The sequence below is a fragment of the Macrotis lagotis genome, chromosome 7 (genome assembly GCF_037893015.1).
Source record: "Macrotis lagotis isolate mMagLag1 chromosome 7, bilby.v1.9.chrom.fasta, whole genome shotgun sequence".
Lineage (NCBI taxonomy): Eukaryota > Metazoa > Chordata > Mammalia > Peramelemorphia > Peramelidae > Macrotis > Macrotis lagotis.
In genome coordinates, this window is record NC_133664.1 from 55,908,655 (window position 1) to 55,931,804 (window position 23,150).

Below are 23,150 nucleotides of genomic sequence, written 5' to 3' on the forward strand. Positions count from 1 at the left end.
TTGCATCTTATATGTCCCAATCACACATATTCTACACCCATAAAATGAGAATGGGAGGCCCCACCGGGTCTCAAATAGAAGCTCCTTTGCTACAACCTTTTCTTCTTCATATCAACTGTTTTTCACTTCAGTTTTCCTGGTGAAAGACTACTGGAGGACAAGAGCCCTAGTATACCCATTCATCAAGCATGTCACAATTTGGGGGGGATAAAGAGAAAATTATTTTAGTTTTGTAAATGTAGAAAATAATCATCTTACCTTAAAGAAAGAGACATGCTGATACAAGAAAGAAAAAAAACATTGAAACTTATGAGTTTGACAAAAATGAATAAATTATTATTTTTAAGAAAATAAAGATTCCTCACAAATATGTGACAGGCTGGAGCTGCTGCATTCAGAAGTCTCTTGGTTGCAACATAATTTCTGACAACAGAAAATGAAACTGAAAAATCGGTCCCTTGCGTGCTGAATCACTTTTCCAGCAATCAGCAAGTGGACCTGGGCTCAGAGGACAGCTGGAAAAGGCTAATCATACAAGCTGGCTGAAAACCGGGAATGAAGGTGCCCCTGGAGACAGGTCGGAAGTGCTTCCTCATCAAGCATCATGCAATAGAAAAACCACCTGAGAAGGGAGTGGAGAGAGCAGCAACCAACTGGCTGGGAAGGAGCCTCTGGGAAGGCGTCAAGGGGTGATGTTCTTTCCTTCTCCTATCTCCAAGTCTGACTCAAAGCTCTCTGATCTGCACAAAAGTGAACTGTTCTGACCCTGGACACTGGGGAGGTCATCCTGGGGTCATGAGAGAAGGGAGTTGTGAAGGAGAGTGGGGGAGCCCAATGACCACAGCGCACAACACAGTGGGCATAGATACCCATGTACCCATATACCCAGGGTACCCATGTACATGCATGCTATACTTTCATACAACCTTACTGGTGACCAGAGGTCTCTGCAGTCCCCTGGGATTCTCCTAGCAGAGATACAGGAAGGCCTCACTATTTTCTTCTCAAGCTCATTTTCAGATGAAGAAACTGAGGCAAACCAGGTGAAGGAACTTGCCCGGGGTGACAGGGCTTCGAGCCCAGCCCCCTGCACCAGGGCTTCCATCCAGCTGCTCTCAACCCTATGCTAAAGCTGAAGGAAATGGATGGCAGAGAGAGGTCAAGCTGCCCGGCCCAGGGCCCAGGGCTAACCAAACACCATCTGGCTTGGGACAGGGACTCTTGCCTTCCTGACTCTGCTCCAGCATCCTCACATCCCTGGGAACAGTCATGTTCTAGAGAAATGTTTTAATAAGGAATTTTAAAGGCTAGTGATTTTGATGTGAATTCCTGGTAAAAATCTAAATGATTTTAAAAGTTAACTGTGAGTCCTTAGAAAGTCAATATACAAAATAAGAAATAAATCATTTATATTTAAAGGTACGCTCATTCATTGTTAGTGGAGTTGTGAATTATTCTAGAAAAGTTTGGGATAATACAGAATATTAAAAGGTGTACATACCTTGATTCACTAATATCACTCATGCATAGAAACCAAGGAGGCCCAAAATAAAAGGAAGGAGGTAGACTTTAACCCATATATGAACAATACAGAAATGTTATGTGTGGAGATATATATATATATGTATACATATATATACATATATATATATTTCATATGTTTTTACTTACCCGCACATTTTAAGCCTATATAATTTCAATACATGATAATGAACTATGGAAAATGGAAGCTTACCTTTTCTTTTTCGTAAATAAAGACCAAAGTGTGTCTTGTAGGTTTTTGCATTCTGGTGGCAGGTGGAGTAGCTTTTTTGAATCCAGATTTGTGCTGTTTCATAAAAGGAATAAGTGGGAAGGAAAGGGGGGTAGAAAACAACAGAATTAAAAATTAGAAAACTTTTTCTTAATGTTATGTTCTTTGTTAATGAAAACATGACCAAATGAAGCCTCTTTTCACTTCAAATCACTGGGTTCTCCTTTAAAAAAAGGCTAGTGGCACCTGTGGCACTCTGACTTCTAGATAAATGCAGTTCAAATTACAAACTAAATTATACAGACATGTAAATTAGAAAAGCAATTTATAAAAGAAAGAGGCTTTGAAATATTGAATTTGCTAAAATATATTTACATATTTGGTAAGTAGCAAATATTTTTATAAGCAAGCAAAAAAAGTAATTTAACACATAATATATAATATCACTCCTTTGTACATGAACAATGAGCTGGGCCCAGAAGAAAATGGGAGCAGAGCAAATCAGATTGCTTTTGGGAAATTGTACAGTGGTTAATGAGCCTCAACTTCTTCATGAAAGAAAAGTCCATCTTTTTTTAACCACCAAATTTTTATTTTACTATATTTTTTACAATTGATCATTTTATTTTATTTTTCCAATTATATGTCATGAAAGTTTTTCAACATTCATCTACGTGCAAAAGAATGTTTTAAAGTTACATAATTTCCTTCCATTGTCCCTTCCCCCCTCCTCCCTCAGAGACAAACAGTCTTGGTGAATACTGTATATACACACTTGTGTTTAACATGTTTACAGATTAGTCATTTTCTGTATGAGGAATTAGGATTAACAGAAAAGAATGAAAACCATGAAATAGGAAAGAAAAACATAAGAGAAATTTTTAAAAAGTCAATGTTGTGTTCATTCAGAGTCTGTAGAATTTTTGTTTTGTTCTATTACATTTTTCTTTCTCTGGATGGGGACAGCATTGTCCATAGCTGGTCTCCTAGGGTCATCTTGGCTCTCTGTATATTGTTGTGTACATTGTTCTCTTGGTTCTGCTCCCTTCACTCAGCATCAGATCCCATAAGTCATTCCATGCTTTTCTAGAGTCTGACCATTCATGATTTCTTATAGACAATACTATTCCATATATTCATGTACCATAACTTGTTTAGCCATTCCCCAACTGATGGGCATCCCCTCAATTGCCAGTTCTTTGCCACTACAAAAAGGGCTGCTATGAATATTTTTGGAACATGTGGGATTATTCCTACTTTTTATGATTTCTTCTGGATATAGACCTAGAATTGGAATTGCTGGGGCAAAGGGAACAAACAGTTTTATTGCTCTTTTTAACCACCAAATTTTTCCTACAGCTTTGAGTCAGGATTCCAATGTCTCTTCATGAAGAGTTAAAAACAAGGCTTATCCAAAAGGCTGACTACTAGGTGACAGTTTTTTTTCAGTTGCAAGAAGTCATAAAAATGGTTCATTAGAGTTGTTTATCAGTGTGGGTGAAGAATTCAGGAGCCCCTCCTAAGGTATTTTTGTTCTTTGCTTTGAAAGAGGATGCAATTGACTATAAGCTATGAACACCTGTGCAGGTGAAGCTGAAGAGACTGATAGTCTTTACTTTTTTAAAACTAGATCTATAATTTCATTGTCAAAGGGAACTACTAATGAGGAAATTCCCTTTATCAATGAAGATGGATTTTTGCTCTACAACCCACAGCTGTTTGGAGCCCTGAGGTCAGTCAATATGTGGAAGGCTCAGAATCTGGGTCTCCCTGACCTGAAAGCTAGTCCTCTAACTATCTCTCTCTATTTAACATAAATAAATTCCATCCTTTGCCTCATTATAATTTGAAGGGGTTTTTTTTTGCAACACTGTCTCCTAAATTCTGGGGTTGGTAATTATGGTTCACATTTATATACACACAGTCATTCATATACAATTATATTTAAGTATATTATATATATCAATGCATGTTTATGTAGTGCTTCTAAGTTTTCTATGTACTTTTCTTAACTCCCTTCCTGGGAAGATAAATAGTAGAAAATATTAGGAATCACATTTGACAAGGAATAAAGTGAAATCTACAGGGATGATACAAGGCTTGCTTAGGGTAATTAATGTAGAGAAATCTAATACTTTCTGTTCTACATTGCATTGACCCTTCTATAAAAATGAGCACAAGTTCTCATTTGTATCATTTTATTTAAATAATACAACAATGATTTCCAAGATATCAGCATCAAAATTTTTTTTTAAAAATTGGAGCCCACACTTTATCCCTGATTTATAATTTAATGTTTCATGATTCCCAGAAAAGAGTAGTTAGGTAGCCCTAGTTAGATCACTGAGTCTAGAGTCAGAAAGATTCATTTTCCTGACTTCAAATTGGGCCTTAGATATTTGCTAGTTATGTGACCCTGGGCAAGTCATGGAACCCGTTTACCTCAGTTTCCTCACCTATAAAAGGATTTGGAGAAGGAAATGGCATCTAGCATCTTTGTCAAGGAAACCTCAAATGAGGTCGTGAAGAGTTAGAATGATTGAAAATGACTGAAGAACAATTCCCAATAATGCAACACATTCCATATTGCCTTCTAAGAGCCTCTCATTCCATTATTTCTGTTTCCTGGAGACCCAGAGAATGGGTCTGATATCTCCCTTTTGAGACATGAATAACTCCATCTTAGGGGTATCCTCCAAGTCAGGCAAAAAAATCAGCAGTCACATTCATTTTTTGGAATTTGAGTCTACTCCATCCCAAACCAGTAGGGAAGCATATTTAAAACTTTTTTCATTCAACTAAAATATTTTTTAAAAAATAATATACAAATATATTTGAAAAATATTTTGCGATGTCAATATTTATGTGTACAATAATCACAGTCATCATGGTAATACGATTTTCATTGTTCGGTCATGTCCAACTCTTTGTGACAAAATCTGGAATTCTCTTGGCAAAGACGCTGGAGTGATTTGCCTTTCACAGTCCAACTCACAAACTGAGACAAATGGAGTGAGGTGATTCTCCCAGCATCACATAGTACGTGTCTGAAGCTAGTCCTGAAAGCATGAAGATAAGTTTTCCCAACTCAAGCTCTGGCACTGTACTCACTGTACCACCTAGTTACCTCCCTCAGTATGGTAGGTGGACTTAAATCAATTAAAAATATTAAGAAATACTTTTTCTCCAATTTTCTGTATTTTTTCTTTTAAGAAAATATATAAAAAGTTCAAGAATGAAATCATCTTTATTGTTGCCTTCTCTGTCCCCTGATGGAGTACAAGGATGTCTTTCTCTTCCTTTTCCTGAGGAAGTCTTGAGGAAGGACTGTGATGGTGATCAAAACAGAGAAATTCTTTAAATCTCTGAGGGACTGGACCATGGATGGAACTGAGCAATTTTAGTTAAAGGATAATTACATTGCTCTGAAGTATTAACCCCAAACTGTATTTTTAGACATATTACAACCTTTTTCTTTTTCAAGATTCCTTTAAATGTCACCTCAGATTGTCTCATGCCACAGAGATGTCCAAGGACTGTGGGGAGTATGCAGTTTGAATATTCCCTCCTCAAGCTAGAAAGGTAAACAAAATTATTTCTTCTGGACCTGTGCCTAAAACACTGAGTATAGTCTTCATATTTTTTTAATCTGACACCAGAGGAAATTTTGCTTTGCTTATAATAAAGGCCAACACTTTGTCCAATTCTTCTTGAAAGGCCAACTACAGGGTGAAACAGGTCACCTTCCTTCATAGCCATCCTACATCTGAACTTCCTAGAGGCTAAGTGTTCAATGAATAAAATTTCTGACCTGTACCTGTAAGCTGTCACTTCCCTCCCTCCCCCCATTTTTTATTCTTAATTTTCTTCTTCTTCCTCCCTATGCCCCCTTCACTGACCTGTCTTATCTCTCTCTTGTTCCCTGCCCCTCTGCACCCCCCACACGAGTATTTCTAACATACTGTGTATTTTAAACAGCATTATAAAACTGATGTTTTAATAACCAGCCAGTAACAAAATTGGAGTTTTTTGGTATTACTTGTGAAATTGTTACATACAGACCCAAGAGAGTCTGGCATCATCTAACTCTGCAGTAAGGTCAAAAAAAAGATCTGGGAAATTAATAATAGTCTATAGAACCTGTCTAATCAAAGTCCACTAGGCTTTTTGCTGGTTCCACCAATACCTCACTCTTCCCAAGGTCTATGGAATAAGGTAGGAGGACCACCCCAGACTGATGCAGCTTAGCAGTGACAGAGGCCAGCTCCTTCCTTTATCTGAACCTGTGAGTTGTAAGTATTCCACATACTTGTGAGCATACCTATGAGTATGTAGTTGGAAAAGAAATCTTTTACTTCTAATTTCTTCTGAATGCCCCTTTCCCTGTCCCAACTTCCTTCTTCCAGTCCCTCACTCTTCCTTCGCTCATGTCCCTCTCATATCTTCACTATATGAAGATCTAATAATCAAAACCCCAAAACAAGTCATTTCAATCCACTAAATCCATAGAACACTGCACAATGATTCCTTTCCATTCAAAGTCCTATCCCATGCCTCTCTGTGGCTCAGAGGTGACCGTACCTTGTTGGAAAGACTTGGGGGGTTCTAGTTGCGTCAAAAGGGCCATGAAAATCAAGGAAACAAAGGAATTTATAGATAAGAAGTACTACTGATCCTGTCAACAAACGAACCTACCAGCCTCAAAGAAGGTATGGCAAGGATTATTATTCCCATTTTATAGGTGAGGAACCAGCCTCAAATCCAATCATTTTCATTCTGCCCTGCTGGAGACAGGCTAAGTGAATGTGCCAAACATCTGGAGATAGATTACTGCCTGCTATTAACTTGCCATCCTACAAGACTTTAATCTACTTTAATCTCCTGATTTATAGTCTTTTTAAATAAATGTGTTAGCAATATCAGGGAAAGCAAGGAAGTTCACCTGGCTTTCAGGCCTGGGGGGGGGGGGGTGTATAATTAAGTGGCTTATTTACAGGAAGGCAGAGCAGAGAGGAGCCACTGTGTTTCTAAATCCCATCATTCTGCAGAGTCAGGGTGAAAATCCAGGCAAGAGCAGGGGCAGGAAGGGCTTCCTGACTTGAGAGGTGGCAAGCTCCTTCAGGCTCCTTTCCCTTTGTCTGCTTCTGCTCCTGGCATTTCCCAGCTGGAGGAGGCATCCAGGAGATTCCCCATGACAAGCCCCATCTGACCATAACCCTAAAAAAAAAGCCACTAGACCCTCAGACCACTGAATGTTGCTAAGGCTGGGTTGCTTCTGTTGTGTCCAACTCTTTGTGACCCCATTTGGGGTCTTCTTGACAAAGACAGTGGAACAATTTGTCATTTCCTTCTCCAGCTCATTTTACAGATGAAGAAAGTGAGGCAAGGAAGGTGAAGTGAAGGGCTCATAGGAGTCTGAGGCCTGGCCCACCAGGCACCATGCCCTCCCAACTCCGGGGCGGCTAGGTGGCATAGTGGATAAAGCACCGGCCCTGGAGTCAGGAGTACCTGGGTTCAAATCTGGTCTCAGACACTTAATAATTACCTAGCTGTGTGGCCTTGGGTAAGCCACTTAACCCCATTTGCCTGGCAAAAACCTAAAATAATAAAATAATTCACGTCTGAAATGGTAAAGGATATGCAAAGGCAATTTACAGATGAGGAGATCAAAGTGATCCAGTCATATGAAAAATTGCTGTAGGGGGCGGCTAGGTGGCACAGTGGATAAAGTACCTTGGAGTCAGGAGTACCTGGGTTCAAATCTGGTCCAGACACTTAATAATTACCTAGCTGTGTGGCCTTGGGCAAGCCACTTAACCCCAATTGCCTTGTAAAAAAAAAAAAACCTAAAAAAAATTGCTGTAAAACATTACTGATTAGAGAAATCCAAATTAAACCATCTCTGAAGGTACCACCTCACACCTCTCAGACTGGCCAATATGACCAGAAAGGATAATGATCATTGTTGGAAGGGTTGTAGGAAATCTGGGATACTAATGCATTGTTGGTGGAGCTGTGAACTCATCCAACCTTTCTGGAGAGAAATTTGGAGTTATGCCCAAAGGGCAACAAAAATGTGCATACCTTTTGATCCAGCAATACCACTACTGGGTCTATACCCTGAAGAGATGATGAAAATGAGTAAAAATATCACTTGTACAAAAATATTCATAGCAGCCCTGCTTGTGGTAGCAAAGAATTGGAAATCAATTAAATGTCCTTCAATTGGTGAATGGCTTAGCAAACTGTGGTATATGTATAACATGGAACACTATTGTTCTATTAGAAACCAAGAGGGGTGGGAATTCAGGGAAGCCTGGAGGGATTTGCTTGAACTGATGCTGAGTGAGATGAGAAGAATCAGAAAAACACTGTACACCCTAACAGCAACATGGGGGTGATGATCAACCTTGGGGACTTGCTCATTCCATCAGTGCAACAATAAGGGATAATTTGGGGCTGTCTGCAATGGAGAATACCATCTGTATACAGAGAAAGAACTGTGGAGTTTGAACAAAGACCAAGGACTACTACCTTAAATTTAGAAAAACGAAACTGATATCTTATTATCTGATCTTGCTATCTCTTATACTTTATGTTTCTTCCTTAAGGATGTGATCTCTCTCTCATCACATTCAACTTGGATCAATGTATACCATGGAAACAATGTAAAGACCGGCAAATTACCTTCTGTGGGAGTGGGGGCAGGGAAGTAAGATTAGGGGAAGAATTGTAAAACTCAAAATAAATAAAATCTTTAAAAAATAATAATTCAGGTCTGCTAACCACATGGTGGACAGCAGCCTCTTGTATTGGGTGCAAGTGTGGAGCCAGAATTGGAGACACCTTTTGAAAAGGACTTCATCAGCCTTGGCCCCTTTGCTTTTGGTTCCATTCCTTTGTTGATAAGAGTTTGGTGAGAGACAATCTCGCAAGGGGAGAGATCTTGTGCCTTTTCTCTCTGGGGATGCCTGAAGTTCCATCAATGTGAAACTGTCTTTTTCCTGGATGTGTGATGGGTATGACCATGGGAATTCTGAAAGGTCAGAGAGTATGGGTATCCAGAGAGTGAATTCTAAGAGGAAAGTCCATGCTAGTTTCTGTTGCCAGCCCAGAATCACTGCCCCTAAAATTCAGGAGTCACCTTAAAGCTCTATATGAATTAAATGACTCTCTTTTCACTATTACATCCAACAATGTCATCCCTGATTGTCAATATCCATAGAAACTCCCAGGGACAGAATATCACCAACTAGATTCCTGGAGAGTTTTCTAAATTAAAGGAAAATGTTCAAGCTCCTGGCCAATAAATAATAAATGGTTTGTGTGTTAAACATTATCCCAAGACCCATGAAGTCTCATGGATCAAGTATTTCTGCTTTATCCAGCCATGATAGTTATTTTGAGTTGTCATCCTGCAGTTATGCTTCAAAGGCAATAATGCCATGGTAGTCTTGGAGACCAAAGCATCACTGGAAAAGCAAGGAAGCAATTTGCAAAATTAATCAGAAGAGGAAAAAACATCAGCACCCAGACCAGATGGCATTCACCTGAGAACTCCTTCAGACCACCAGCAAAATCAATAAGATTTCTACCAAATGTTTCACAAAGAACTTTTAGGTTCTTTAGTGGAAAAACTCATTTAGGTAAATGACAGGAGTCTACCCCTCTGTAAATATATTAGAACATAATAAAAATCTCTAGTGGGGGAAAGGCAAATTAATACCTACCCTCTTCATCTTGACTGTCAGTATTCACTCTTTTCTTACTCATATAAATGCTGTATTCTACCATCCCATTGAATGCAAATTCCTTGAGGTCAGGAACTGTTTTGTCTCTGTCTTTCTACCTCCTGAGCCTTTTACTGTGCTGCTGTTGCTTGTCCTTTGTTCTCAAAGACCATGACATCAGGGAGGACAAGCACATGAATTGGATTTCAGTAAAGGAGTGCTGTGCTAAGTCTGAAGCCTCACTGTCTCCTCCAGGGCCATCTGGGTCCAGGGGCCAGATAGGAAACCGGACAACTGGAGAGGGCCCTGGTCATCAGTTTCCTTGTCTGGCAAATGAAGAGGCTTGATCAGATCTCTGAGAAACTTGCAGCTCTAGAGCTTGGATCTAGAATTCATTAATGGCTATGTGACTTGGTTAGTTAGTATAGATGCCATTTCCACTCATGTAGGTCCCAATCCCTCTATAACATCTCATTCTTGCTTGAGTTTTCCTGTAGATTATCCATAAAAGTTCTACCAATAATGTTGTTGACCTTTCTCTTGTCTTACTCTTACTGCATGTCTTAGATTGTTCATCTATTCTTTCATTCTTTCTATATATCTATCTTCCCATTTTTAAGTCATAGTTCACCTTAAATAAATTTAAGTTTGTCATTTACTTAATACCTACCAGATAACAGTACTATGCAAAACAACAAAGATGCAAAGACAAAAATAAAAGTCCCAAGTGACATAACCGCCAAAGCATCAGTGAATTCTAGACCTGAAGCAACTTCTTCATTTGCCAGACAAGGAAAACTGATCAGAGATGGGGGTGGGGAGGGGCAGAGAGGAGAAGTTTCTGACTTCCGATTCAGTGTTCTCTCCGTTCTGGCTGCCCCTTCAATACCTCGGATTGCTTACAACTAAGACAAACACTGAGAAGTTTGGACCATAAGTTCTTAGAAGTCTTTCATGTTAGTAGATTCTTGCTGAAGTAAAACTAAGTCTTAGGCTAAGAATATTTTTAAAGTTCAGATAGCTATATCTCTCAGTTTAACTTACCAAACTGTACCTTAGATTTATGTTTTGTGATAAAGTTCTCATTATCATGATAAGAAGCAATGGGAAAAATATTTTGTTAATTATACCTATCATTTCAGGACATCTAAAATGTGGATTAAAATAGCATATGCAGCAAATGATAAAATAAAAATGATGAGTATATAATCAGAACATTCAGGACTTGGAAGGTTCTAGCTATTCATTTGCCATTTTTCTTCTATCATGACTTAGTTGCCTTTTACCTATTGAACTCAATTTTCAAATATAAGTGAGATGAAACAAATGGCCCTTTCATAAAATAACGATGAAATTCAAACAACTGAAATAAGGGGAAACTATCAAAAAAGACTCATTTCAAAAGACCCCTATTAATTAGAATCACCCATGAATTATTTTTTTCCTGCAATCAATTTTAGGAAGCCATAAAAATAAGTAAAGTAAAATAATGGTGATTTATTTTGAAGACAATTTTCCATAGTATCTTCCTAGAGACATTCAATTTCCTAAAATTTCTACTTTTAATTTAAAATGATCATGATGATGTCATGGTCTTATTGATGACACTGATAAATACCAAACAATAAAATCATTATTTTTAAATCATGGACTCTACTAGACAGGAGAAGTAACAACAATTTGAGGGGAAAGTTTTTAAATCAATTCAGTTAACAATAAAATTTAATCAACCAGAACGTCTTATTCTCTGAGAATTCCATTTAATTGAGCTCTGATATATTTGAAATACTCTTACTAATACTGAAAGGGATCTTAGGAAAACATATAGGTGCACACAAACTATATTTAGTTGGAATGGAACAATGAAGGGTTATGAGAAGGTCCATAAAAACCTAACAATTAAATAACTGAGCATGATAATTACTGATGAAATTCAACAAAAGAAAGATGGAAAGCAATACACCTTGAAAAGAATGAGTAAAACTACTGAGATGTGATATTGGGTTCTGCTAACTGCATCCTATCAAGAGAACACTAACCTCACAAATAACTAAAAGGCTAGACTGCTTTAACTAAACCAAATTCTTGATTGCAGTCTTATTCAGATTATATGTGTGTGTGTGTGTGTGTGTTTATTCAAAATCTGCTATATGATGAGTTATCCCCTTTGTATTTTTAAGAGATAATATGAAACTGATTCATTCAAAATTTTTACTCCTCTCTTGGTGTCTGGCATGAAGTTGATAAGATGATGGTAAGTGACAAACAGTGAATTCGAAAATTCAATTGAACAAATGTTTATTAAGTTCCTACTGCTTATAAAGCACTGTTTTAAGCACTTTAGAATAAGAAATTTGTGTCTTGCAGTCTCCTTTTCAATTGAGCTTTCTCTAATTTATTTTTTAAATTTTTTTTCCTTCCACAATCTTTCCTTCAATCCCCACCCACAATTACCACCCAACACTAAGGGGCTGCTTCATATTTTTGACTTTTCCCACCATCCTCTCTTCCATCAAATTTGAACTCTCCTGCATTCCTATTACCAGTTAATCTGGAATATGGATGCCAATGAGTTCCCAAAGTAATATATTTCCACTCCAATGGATTAAGTGATATATTTCCATTTCAATGGGTTAAATGATTTTCCCATCCTCAAACAACCAATGAGTATCAGAGCCAGCCAAGGTTTGAACCTAGGTTCCCCCATTCCAAAAAAGAGTATTTTCCTCATTATATCAAGATACTACAAAGTAAATATAATATTAGGTATCTCAAATATAATGGAAGGACAAAGAGAAAGTTATTTTTTGGACAAGCAGGCTTAGGCCACTGCTCAAACCACAGCACCTAGGCAGCCTGCCATGGTCAAGATTTTAGTCACCCAAGAAAGTGAATGTTGAGTTTAAAAATTAATTCATTTGAGAAATTGAATGAAAAAATACCAAATCTCCTAATTAAGATTCTAAATGAATATCCTCTTATTCTATCTTTTCTTCCCTATATAATTCCAGGAAAAGGAAATGACAATTAGTGAGGTCAATTCATAAGTTTGGCTCCCTTGGGAAGTGGGACAAACATCTGGCAGCAGGACTGGGAAAGAAGCATCAAACATAAAACGTAAGGTTTTAACAAGAATCACCATGTCTTTACTTGAGTACAAGTCCCAGCATTTAATCATGGATCTGCAGTTGAAACAGACCTTGTGTCTGAGCCAGTCCCTCTCAATTTACAGATGAGGAAACTGAGCCTTGGGGAGTGACAGGCCTGACCCAGAATCCCAGAGGTGATCAGTGGCAAAGCCAGCTTTTAATCAGCATAACCACTCACACATAAGAGGAATTTAGTTTGATTAGTGAGTGAATACAAAGGAATCAACTTCTTGGCTGCACAGCCATTCATTTTCCCTCTCATTCCTTGCAGTTCAGCCCTTTACCCCTAACCAAATGAATAAAGACTCACCAGCATCAGCCTACCAAACTACGAAGTTCTTGTCTGAGAACAAGAGATATGCTGAGGGTGGGACCTGGGCAGCCGCCTTCAACCACCTCAGCAACCATTTATTAAGTACCTACTGTATGCCCCTAGGAAAGATGCAACCACCACACCACCATGACAGATGATATTAAGGCAGAACAAACTGAGCAATGACATGGGGTGGCAGGGAAGACTTTGTGGAGGGGATGATGCCGAATTTGACTTTCAACTCGTTTCCAGGAGGACAGGAGTCCAGGGAGATGGCCTGTCTCTGTCTTCAATCAGGTTGTATTCTGGCTAGACCTGTTCAATGTGTGGGAGAGGCGACCAGAGGGACCTGGGATTCCTTTAGAGGCCTCTGCTTTTTCTTGTATAACAGGATCACCATGTTTTATGATGTTCTCAACAATTTTCATGCCTCAGGAGATACCAATTAGATCTTACATCTGGTCTTCTAAACAGACATAAGGTTCATAATAGCCAAGAGAAAAGTCAAGAAAAATTGATCACAGAACCAGTATCTTCTCTAGGATCTCTAAGAGGGACAATATACAATAATAAAAAATGAATTTCTCACATTAGCTTAACTTTGAACCAAAAAAACCAAGGTCAATACTAGTGTCCAAGAGGATGAATTTCAATAAATAACCAAAGGGGAGCAGCTAGGCGGCACAGTGGATAGAACACAGGCTCTGGAGTCAGGAGGACCTGAGTTCAAATCTGACCTCAAACACTTAATAATTGCCTAGCTGTGTGACCTTGGGCAAGTCACTTAACCCTGTTTGCCTTGCAAAAAAAAAAACCTAAAAAAAAAGAAAAATTTTATTAAGGCAGTGGGGTTTCCTTACCTGTCAAATGGACTAGAGAATGAAATGGCAAACAATGCCAGTATCTTTGCCAAGAAAACCCAAATGGGATCACAAAGAGTTAGACATGATTGAACAAGATATACTTAGTATATATACTCTATCCTGTACATGGCATAGTCACAGTATTTCCTCCACATCTTAGTTTATTAATCCTGTCAAAAAAGGAAATGACATTAATTTGTCATAACTTTCTCTTGATGGAACCATACTTGCCTCTTTGTAATCATCTCTTCTTCTTCAACTACCTCTTTAATAATTGGTTCTAGAATTTTCCTAGGAATTGAAATCAAGATCACTAATCTATAGGTTGTAGAATGTTATTTTCCCTTTTTTTGAAAATTGGGGCACATGTTCTTCACTGATCTTTTGTTGCCTTTCTGATTTTCACAATGTTTTCCAGGTATCACTATAACTGATTTTTCAGTTGGTGACTCAGCAATAATATTCACAACTTCTTTAGAATATTTGAGCCAAGCATCTCGAAATCATTAAGCACAGCTAGGTCCTCTCTGATTAGCTCTTTAAATTTCTTGGATATCAATTCTGATAATCATTTTTGTTCTATTATTTCAAGTAGAAGGGTCATTATCCTTTGGAGGGAGAAAACAAAAAGAATTGAGATCTCCCTTCTTTTGTCATTTATCTCCATCCTCCCCAATCCATATAAAAATCCTTTCTCTTTGTGGATCCTTCGTTTTCTTGCAAGATGGTTTCCAAGAAGCAGTCCTTTTGTTTTTCGTTCCAGGCTTAGCTCATTCTCAGGACAGTGTCATACAACAAATCCCATTTTTTCTGCCTCATTGGAACCGTTTCCTCAAAATTTTATTCTTAAGCATCTACCGTCACTCCTAAGCTGGCTTAGGGTTAAGTGACTTTCCCAGGGTCTCACAACTAGTAATTGCCTAGGGCCACATTTGAATTTCTGCCTCCAGGCCCAGAATTCTATCCACCTTGCCACCTGGCTACCTTGAGAAGTTGGATCAACGACTAGGGAAAACAGCAAAGATGTCTTTCATTAAATATAAAATTTATATCAAGCTAGGAGAGATATTAGACAACAGGATCCAAAAGGATCTTGACAAGCTAAAATGAATGAGATTAAATCTAAGAAGATGAAATTCATTACGGATAAATGTAAAGCTTACTTGTATACTAAAAAAAAGTCAACTTCTCTAGCCTGAACTAGAAGAGGCATGGATAGGCAACATGGTTCTGGAAAAATAATCCAAGGATTTAGAAGACTATGTAAGCTCAATATAAGACAATAATGGGATGTGGCAACAAGAAACAGAGGAATTCTCAAGGATACACAACTACAAAGAGGCAGGCACTTGAGGGAGTAGGCACCACCAGAGAAATGACCACTGGAGGCCAAAAGTTGCGCCAGTGATAGACCCAAGAAAGGAACCAACCTCGGCTGCCCAACTGAGAAGACACTATCCCCGAAGGGAATTGGATGAGGCCTCTATGAAGGGAGGTCTTCTAGACCTTGCAAGAGGGTTGAGTTACCCTTTGTCAAATGTACCATGATCCACTATCACTATTCTGAACTTGAACCTGTTTTTTTAAATTTATTTTTATTAAAGATATTATTTGAGTTTTACAATTTTCCCCCCAATCTTACTTTCTTCCCCCCACCCCACCCCCACAGAAAGCAATCTGTCAGTCTTTACTTTGTTTCCATGTTGTACCTTGATCCAAACTGGGTGTAATGAGAGAGAAATCATATCCTTAGAGAAGAGACAAGAAGTCTAAGAGGTAACAAGATCAGACAATAAGTTATCTGTTTTTTTCTAAATTAAAGGGAATAGTCCTTGAACTTTGTTCAAACTCCACAGCTCCTTAACTGGATACAGATGGCACTCTCCTTTGCAGACAGCTCAAAACTGCTGAACCTGTTCTTTACAGGGATCTTATATTTGTGGGAGAGTGTGCTCCAGTTTTTGAGGGAAATGTTTTGTACCAACCACTATAACTACATATCATCTTAGTAAGTTCTTTTGATAGTTTATTAATTCTACTTGCTAATGAGAAGCACAAGGATAGAAGTTCTTGAGCTACTGTATGAATAAACCAATTTATTCCTCTACAATATGAGGCAACAGCTACTCCCCTAGAGAACCAACTCTTGAGTGTGATTTGAAGGAATAGCAGCAGAAGGGGTTGGCTGTACCAACAAAGAGTTTTGCTTCTGTTGGCAAAATCATGAAAAAAACCATATAAATCAAGTTTCCAATTAATGAACTTTTCCAACAGACTTTATATGGAAATATTACACATCAGGGAGAGGAATTAACACCTGAAAACAAAGTCCAATTGTTTTGATTGAAGTGCACTTGATTTAAATTCTCTAGTACAAAATTTTTCCACACTAACATCCCCAAAATTATGATGGGAACAAATGGGAAAATGGAATTTTCCATGTGAATTTCAATTTGTAGTTTCGTTTGGTTTTTTCAAAAGTGATACACTTGGTTGTGAAATTTGTCCCCTTCATCTCATAAAGGACCCTAGATGTGCATACAAATCATTTCTATCTTAAAGTAACTTAAAATGAAACATTGTCAGCTAAGCTACTAGTTTCTTAGTTTCTTTTACCCCAAATGATCAAGTAACTTTAGTACAATGGAATATTCCCAGACCTAATATGTAAGAAGTAATCTCATATCTTAAACAAGCACAAAATCCAATGGGGGAAAAACTCATTTAAGAGAGAACAAATGCTAGACATTTTATAAAACATGACTTTAGCTCTACCATGCCAATACTCACCATGGGTCAGCTTTTTTGTTAATGCAACTTCCTAAAAGTCATGGGGATCTGCTTGTTGGACAAAATTTGTCTGTAACTATTTGCCCTTCTGTCAAACTCAATCCAACTGAACATACAATGGTTAAGCAGTTAGTATACATCAAGCATCATGCTAGATTCAAGAAATATACAAAAATTAAACAATGCCTGCCCTCAAAGAGTTTGTTGTTAAATGCAACTTTTATGAATGACAGCAGAGTGTATGCACTGTTCTCCGTCTTCCCATAATTTCTTCCATAACCCAGATATACTTCTTACCAGGCTTCTTTATTGGTAACTAACAATAAATCAATTTCTTCCTAATAAACATGACCCTGGGTAACCCTGCGCCTCTTCTGGTGCATTAGAGGCATTTAACAGAAAATACACTGATGCTTTGGTTGTTGGCACCTTGATTAATCAGGTAATATGTACTCCTCATAGTTGGTGAAATGGACTATATAACAACCACCATTTTATTGAATCTCAGTGGTCACAATTTATCTCCTGCATTAATGACAATATAGTGTCTGTGTCTTTACGTTCAATGACACTTTGACATTATTTCTTGCCTCCATATTTCACTGGTTCACTGGTATATTTAACTCAACTAAATGTGGTTTGAGAATTTGGAACTTAAACAGTAAATACCATGTAATATTCAGTATTCCATAGACCAGAGAAGAGGATTATAACAAAATGAAAATACTGAAATAGTATAACAATATCTAAGAGACAGAATGATGGACAGCAGTAATTTCACTCTGAATAAGGCAGATTGGAAGAGCCTGAAAAATTCCCTTCAACACAACTGAAAACAAATGTGCCTGGCATCATTTCTTAATAGAATACCATATTTATTCATTCATTCAGCACTAGCAGCCCCATCTAGACACACTCAGAGGGTGTGCTGTAAATATATGCTTGGTACATCATGCAGCAAAACAGGCAAATAATTAGAAAAAAAATATTAAGAAAGCACCAGAATTAGCAGACTTCCTCATATGCTAATCAATGTAAAGGGAATCATGCTAATGAAATCGCTAGGAAGCTAAGAGTAGTTTACCATTTCTGGAGAATAAGTTCACTCATTTCTTTCCATTTCTAGAATAAAAAAATTGGGGCCATATATCATAACTTTATATCACTGCAATTTCTTCGACTATTGTAATTTCCTTCATCCTCCAGGTCACCCTCTCCAGCATTTTATTTTGCTTCCATTGAAAAAAAAATCAAATATCTTCTCTTATCAAAATGATCGCATTTCTCCTCTACAATCAATCTGCTTATTGGGTTTCTAAGTTTGCTCTTTTCTAATAATCTCCTCCACACCCAGTCCACAGCTTCCTTTTTCTCTGGATGATACCTGCATTGTTCTTGCCTTGCTTCTTTTTCCTTTTCCTCTCCTCTGATGAAACAAAAAATGAGAGTTATGAGTCCAGAATGACTTGCCATTTACAGGTAGGAAAAACATTCTTCTTCTTTCTATATCACCTTTCACTACAATAGTCCCTGTATACAAACACATACTGGCATCACTAAATGATTTTAAATTAGTCAAATGATCATCTCAGAGAGTGGCTTATAGCTTAATCTGAAAGACTCCTCCTAATAACATATTTAGCATCTTCTCAGAGCATTTGCACACAAGGAAACTAAGGCCCAGGAAAATAAAAGGGTATCCATTTATTTATTCAGGAAACATTTTTGGAACACACTGTGTATAGAGTGCAATCCTAGAGAATTCTGTGAAAGGAATCTCTGAAGGTAAAAAGTCTGAGGATGAATCCCACAGCAAGAGGAGAACACAGAGGAATTTTAGAGATGGAAAGGAGCTTGAGAAGGTGATGGCTCAGAAACCAGGAGAAAAGAGAATATCTAGTGGAAGGAACTGGTCAGTTGTGTCAAGAGTATTCTGGAGATCATGGAGAATGGGAACTTTAAATAAAAAGCTATTGGATTTTGTGATGAAAAGTCTATGATGACCTTTAAAAGAGCAATTTCAAAAGACAGGTTGAGGCAGAAGCCAGATTTCACAAAGTCAAGGTGACATTGGGTGGCAAGGAAGTAGAGACATCAAGAAGAATTTTTTTTCAAGATATAATTAAGGGGCAGCTAGGTGGCACAGTGGATAGAGCACTGACCCTGGAGTCAGGAGTACCTGAGTTCAAATCTGGCCTCAGACACTTAATAATTACCTAGCTGTGTGGCCTTGGGCAAGCCACTTAACCCCATTTGCCCTGCAAAAACCTAAAAAAAAAGATATAATTAAAAGGAAAAGAAGGATGAGGTGGTAACTGGATTGCTGGGATCACTGACTTGGAGTCATTTAGACTTGGGTTTAAAACCTGTCTTGGACGCTTACTAGCTCTAGGATCCTGACCAAGTCACTTCACCTCTCTCAATTCCAGTTTGTCACCTGTAAAATGGGGATAATAACATCACCTACTTCACAGGGGTGCTGTGGATCAAATGTGACAATATACATAAACTGCTCTACAAACTTTAAATTGCTATATAAATGTTAGTTATTATTAGTATTTGAAGATGCATAATAGAGATGACTACCAGAACGAGGTGATGGAGGAGGGAGGGAATAAAGATTTCAAGAATTAGCTTTATTAAAGTGGATTTGTCTCTTCTATGACTGGAAAAGAGAGTGAGTAATAATACAGACAAGTCTTAAGGAATGGAAGAGGGGATTCACGTTCAGTAGCTTCAGTCTTCTCAGTGAAGTAGGAGGTTTCATTTACAATGGATACTACAGGGACTGAAAGCTGAATTCATGTAACATAAATCTGTTCTGGGTGAGATCAGCTCAGCTTTGACTACTTCTGCATTAACTTCTTGAAGTTATCACACATACCTTTCTAGATTTGAACCTCTTCCTATGACAACCTAGTGTTTCAGATTCACAAACATTCACACCTCAAGAAACAAAACACCTTTTAATAAGAATGATTCTAACATGACTGTTTGAGATCTTACTTGTAGAAACCTACTTAACCCTTAACCTCTTTCAGAGGGGCTCCTAAATCCTTCTCAGTCCAGACCTTTTCCTACAAAAGCTCCACCTGCATTCCTGTTTCTTTGGAACCTGTGGGATCCCTTTCCATCTCTGCCTTCTTTTAAGGATCATGTATGCTGATGGAAGTTTTAAAGCCCTCCAAGGTTGCCTAAGAAATGAGTTACCTAATGACATCACCCTCCAAGTTGCACCTAAAGCCACTTGGGGTTACCGTCCCAACGGAATCTAATTTAGAATGGAAGTTCAGCCCATTTCTAGCCTCTTCATGTGGACCCAGGGCTTTATAAATAAATCTGTATCATCATAGAGTCTGTTCATCTTAAGATTTCACCCCTGTGGTCAGTCATAGAAAAAGGAATGGTCTAGAGGAGGCTTTGGATGGTATCAGGCATTCCAGTGGGCTGCAATGGAAATTTTCTTACTCCATTTCAGTCACACATTGCCTCTCTGTTCTTTCATTTATTGCTAAGGAAATTTTCCACGCAAATTTTTTTAAAAAAATTCATATTTAGAAAAAGTCTGTGAAATCACTGGTTATTTTAAGACTCCAAACTGAAATAACAGGAATGACTATAAAAAATGAAAATGTATTTGATACTCTGACCTTTATCTACCACATTTTGTCTATTCTAGTATTTGTGCATTCAGCATATAGACTTCTTAATGAGTAGGAGAGAAGTTGGCTTATAGCAAAATATGGATGAGCATATGATAAATGAAATAAAATAGCTCACATTATATCAAAATCTCCTCACTCCCCCCCCCCCAATTTATTCTTTTCTTTATGAGAATAGACACAAGCATATGCTAACTCTGGCTCTCAAATTATTTATAAAATCTATGGTTTGACATAATATAGGCAAACTTTATCTACTTAGTTCTCAGCCATTTATATCGTAAGATCCTTTGATTCCCTTTGAATAGGGAAGAATCAGAAGTGAAATTTCCTTATCTAGTTTCTTGCCAGGTGCTGCTCACTTCCTTTGCTCTTTGGCCCACTCTGCATTCTTTTTGGGGGGACAATTAGAGTAAAGTGACTTGCCTAGAGTCACACCACTAGTAAGAGTCTCTGGCTGAACTTGAACTCGGGTCCCCCTGATTTTGGGGCAGGTGCTCTATCCATCACACAACCCAGGAGGCCCCCACCCTGCATTCTTAACTCACTCTTAATGGCTTCCAGGGATCTAGCACCAATTCCAAACTTTCAGGCAGCTTATCTCTCCTACCCTGGAACTGCCTCCTGAACTCAACCAATTGGCTCCATATTCCTTGAACTTAACAGAAAACTATTTTTGAGGTCTCTTCCAATTCTAAAATGTTATATAATTCTTCTATGTTCTCCTCTACCATACTGTGCACTTCTCACTCTGCTCTCCCACACTATTTGTAAGCTGTTTCCCAACCTTTCTTTCAATGACCCATTTCTGAGTGCAACATGGGCCCAGTAAGGAAGGCAACTGAGTTCACTGTTTAAAGTGATCCTTGTAGAGATGAGGAGAATGCACAAATTCAAGCATGGACTAGATGGGGAACATTCCAGAAAATTCTGATTTATATTTATTTACCTTGACAGGAAAGGGGCTCCCTGATGTCTACAACCTGCACTTTTAGCCCTTTCTCATTCTATTTTACACACTCTACATTCCGACAAAACCAAACTTCTGAGCTCGGCACCATCTCTCAGCTTTCTCTCAAGCGAAAAACAAGTTATCTCTTCTCCAGTCTCTCAAAAGTTCATCTCCACTGCTCCAAGTCCTTGTTCTTTCATCAATTGTCACCTCCTTCAAGAAGTCTCAAAGAATGCCCCCCACATTACTTGTCACTCTCTCTCCTCTTCTGTTTCTCCTCTCCTTTTCTCTTCTTTCCATCTCCCTCCCCTTCCTTTTCTCCCTCTCTTTTTTCTTCTTTCCCTTTTTTCTTCTTCTCTTTCCCTCTCCTCCCCTTCCTTTTCTCCGTTTCTTTTTCTTCTCCTTTCCCTCTTCCCCTCTTCCTTTTCTCCTTCTTTCTCCTCCTTTTGCCTCTGTCTCTATCTCTCCTCTTCCCTGTCTCCCACTCCAAACCACCTTGCATTTCCTGATCTATATACTTTTGTATAGAGATAAGCTCCTGGATGATTCTGTTTTTGTCTTGGCACCCCAGTGCTCAACCCACAGTTTGGCACAAAATGCTAAATGATTGCTTGTTGATTATTTAGGCATGAAATGCATGGTTTTTATATCTTGTGTGTACTTCTTATGTATATGATGTAAGTTCCTTGAAGGCAGGGATTGATTTTGCTTTCTTTCTATCCCAGTTCTTAGTACAATAACCAAGCACTTAATAGATGTCTATTAATTAATTGCTTTAAAGAATGGAATTAAGTTGAAATTATCTAGGAATTTACTCTGCAGGATAGTAAATATAGGCAAACATAAAGAAAACATGGATATTGTTTTCAAATCCTCTAGCAGAATAGCTATTATACTGAAGAGAAGTTATATTGAAGAGTAAAGCCTAAAAGAAGATCCATGACAGGGAAGAAAAAATAAACAGTTTCGTTAATTAGTGTCCTGTTAATTCTATTAGGAAGGCCATCAACTGTTCCTTTTACATCACACGGTTCAACAGTCCCCCGTTCATATATTTTACAGCTCCTCTAGAGCTATTATTCCTTGATAATGAGGTAGAGTTGCAAGTCACCTTTCCAAGTCCTCTGAATGAAACTTCTAAGTGATTTTCCAGAGCTCCAGAGGCTAAGTGATTTGCCCAAGGTCACACAGCTAGTAAATGTCTGGGGAAGGACTTGAACCCAGGTTTTCCTGACTTCAAATCCAGTTCTCTATACAGTCTGCTCCTAAGCTGGCAGGTAGACATGGTAGATGGAACCAGTTCAAGGGAGGTAGTTAAGGTACGTGAAGGTGGACTGGATGGTTATGCATGTGAAGATAGGAGAACAAGAATCTAGGGCAAAGAGGAAGAATTAAAGAAAGTTTGTTGGAAAAGTAGGAACTATATAGGGAATTAAGTTCCTTACAAATAAAACAACATTAAATGGAATCAAAGCTAAGACTGCCCCAGGAGACAGCTGGCTATATGGCTGCAAGAGTTTTTTACTTTATTTCTTTGATTTCTGTTTTAGGAGGGATACAGAAGAAAGGACAAGCAGCAGTCTGTCATCCTTGGAAGCTGTCAGCTCACCTGACATTGGGGGAATTCGCTGAGCTTGTCTGGTGGAGAGTCAAATATGAACTGAATCTTTATCTCTGAACTCAAGAATCTCTTAGTAGGAAAAATGACTATTAAATAAAAAAGAAAAATGTTGAGATTGCATTATCCAGTGACAAAGTTCAACATTTCAGTTTTAACATGCACAGAGGGCCTGCTCTATTACTTGATGCAGCAATCATTTTTCAAGGTCCACTGTATGTAGCAGCGTGTTAGGTAGGCATTGTGCATACCACTGAAGAATTCTCAGAGTGACTTAACGACCACTCTGACCACATGCTCATTCATGTTATTTGGAGTAA

At 38.2% G+C, this 23,150-nt stretch overlaps 1 protein-coding gene across 3 annotated transcripts in view; it reads right to left on the bottom strand.

Annotated features, from left to right (window-relative positions):
• Positions 1-23,150, bottom strand: part of ST8SIA6 (ST8 alpha-N-acetyl-neuraminide alpha-2,8-sialyltransferase 6) — a 114,882-nt gene that overhangs the window by 72,383 nt on the left and 19,349 nt on the right. For 2 of the 3 annotated variants that reach the window (XM_074192935.1, XM_074192936.1), the window contains exon 3: positions 1,736-1,828. The exons of the other annotated variant lie outside the window; for it this stretch is intronic. In XM_074192935.1, the coding sequence (XP_074049036.1) occupies positions 1,736-1,828 (93 nt within the window). The remainder of the gene's footprint in view (positions 1-1,735; positions 1,829-23,150) is intronic. 3 annotated transcript variants of the gene reach the window in all.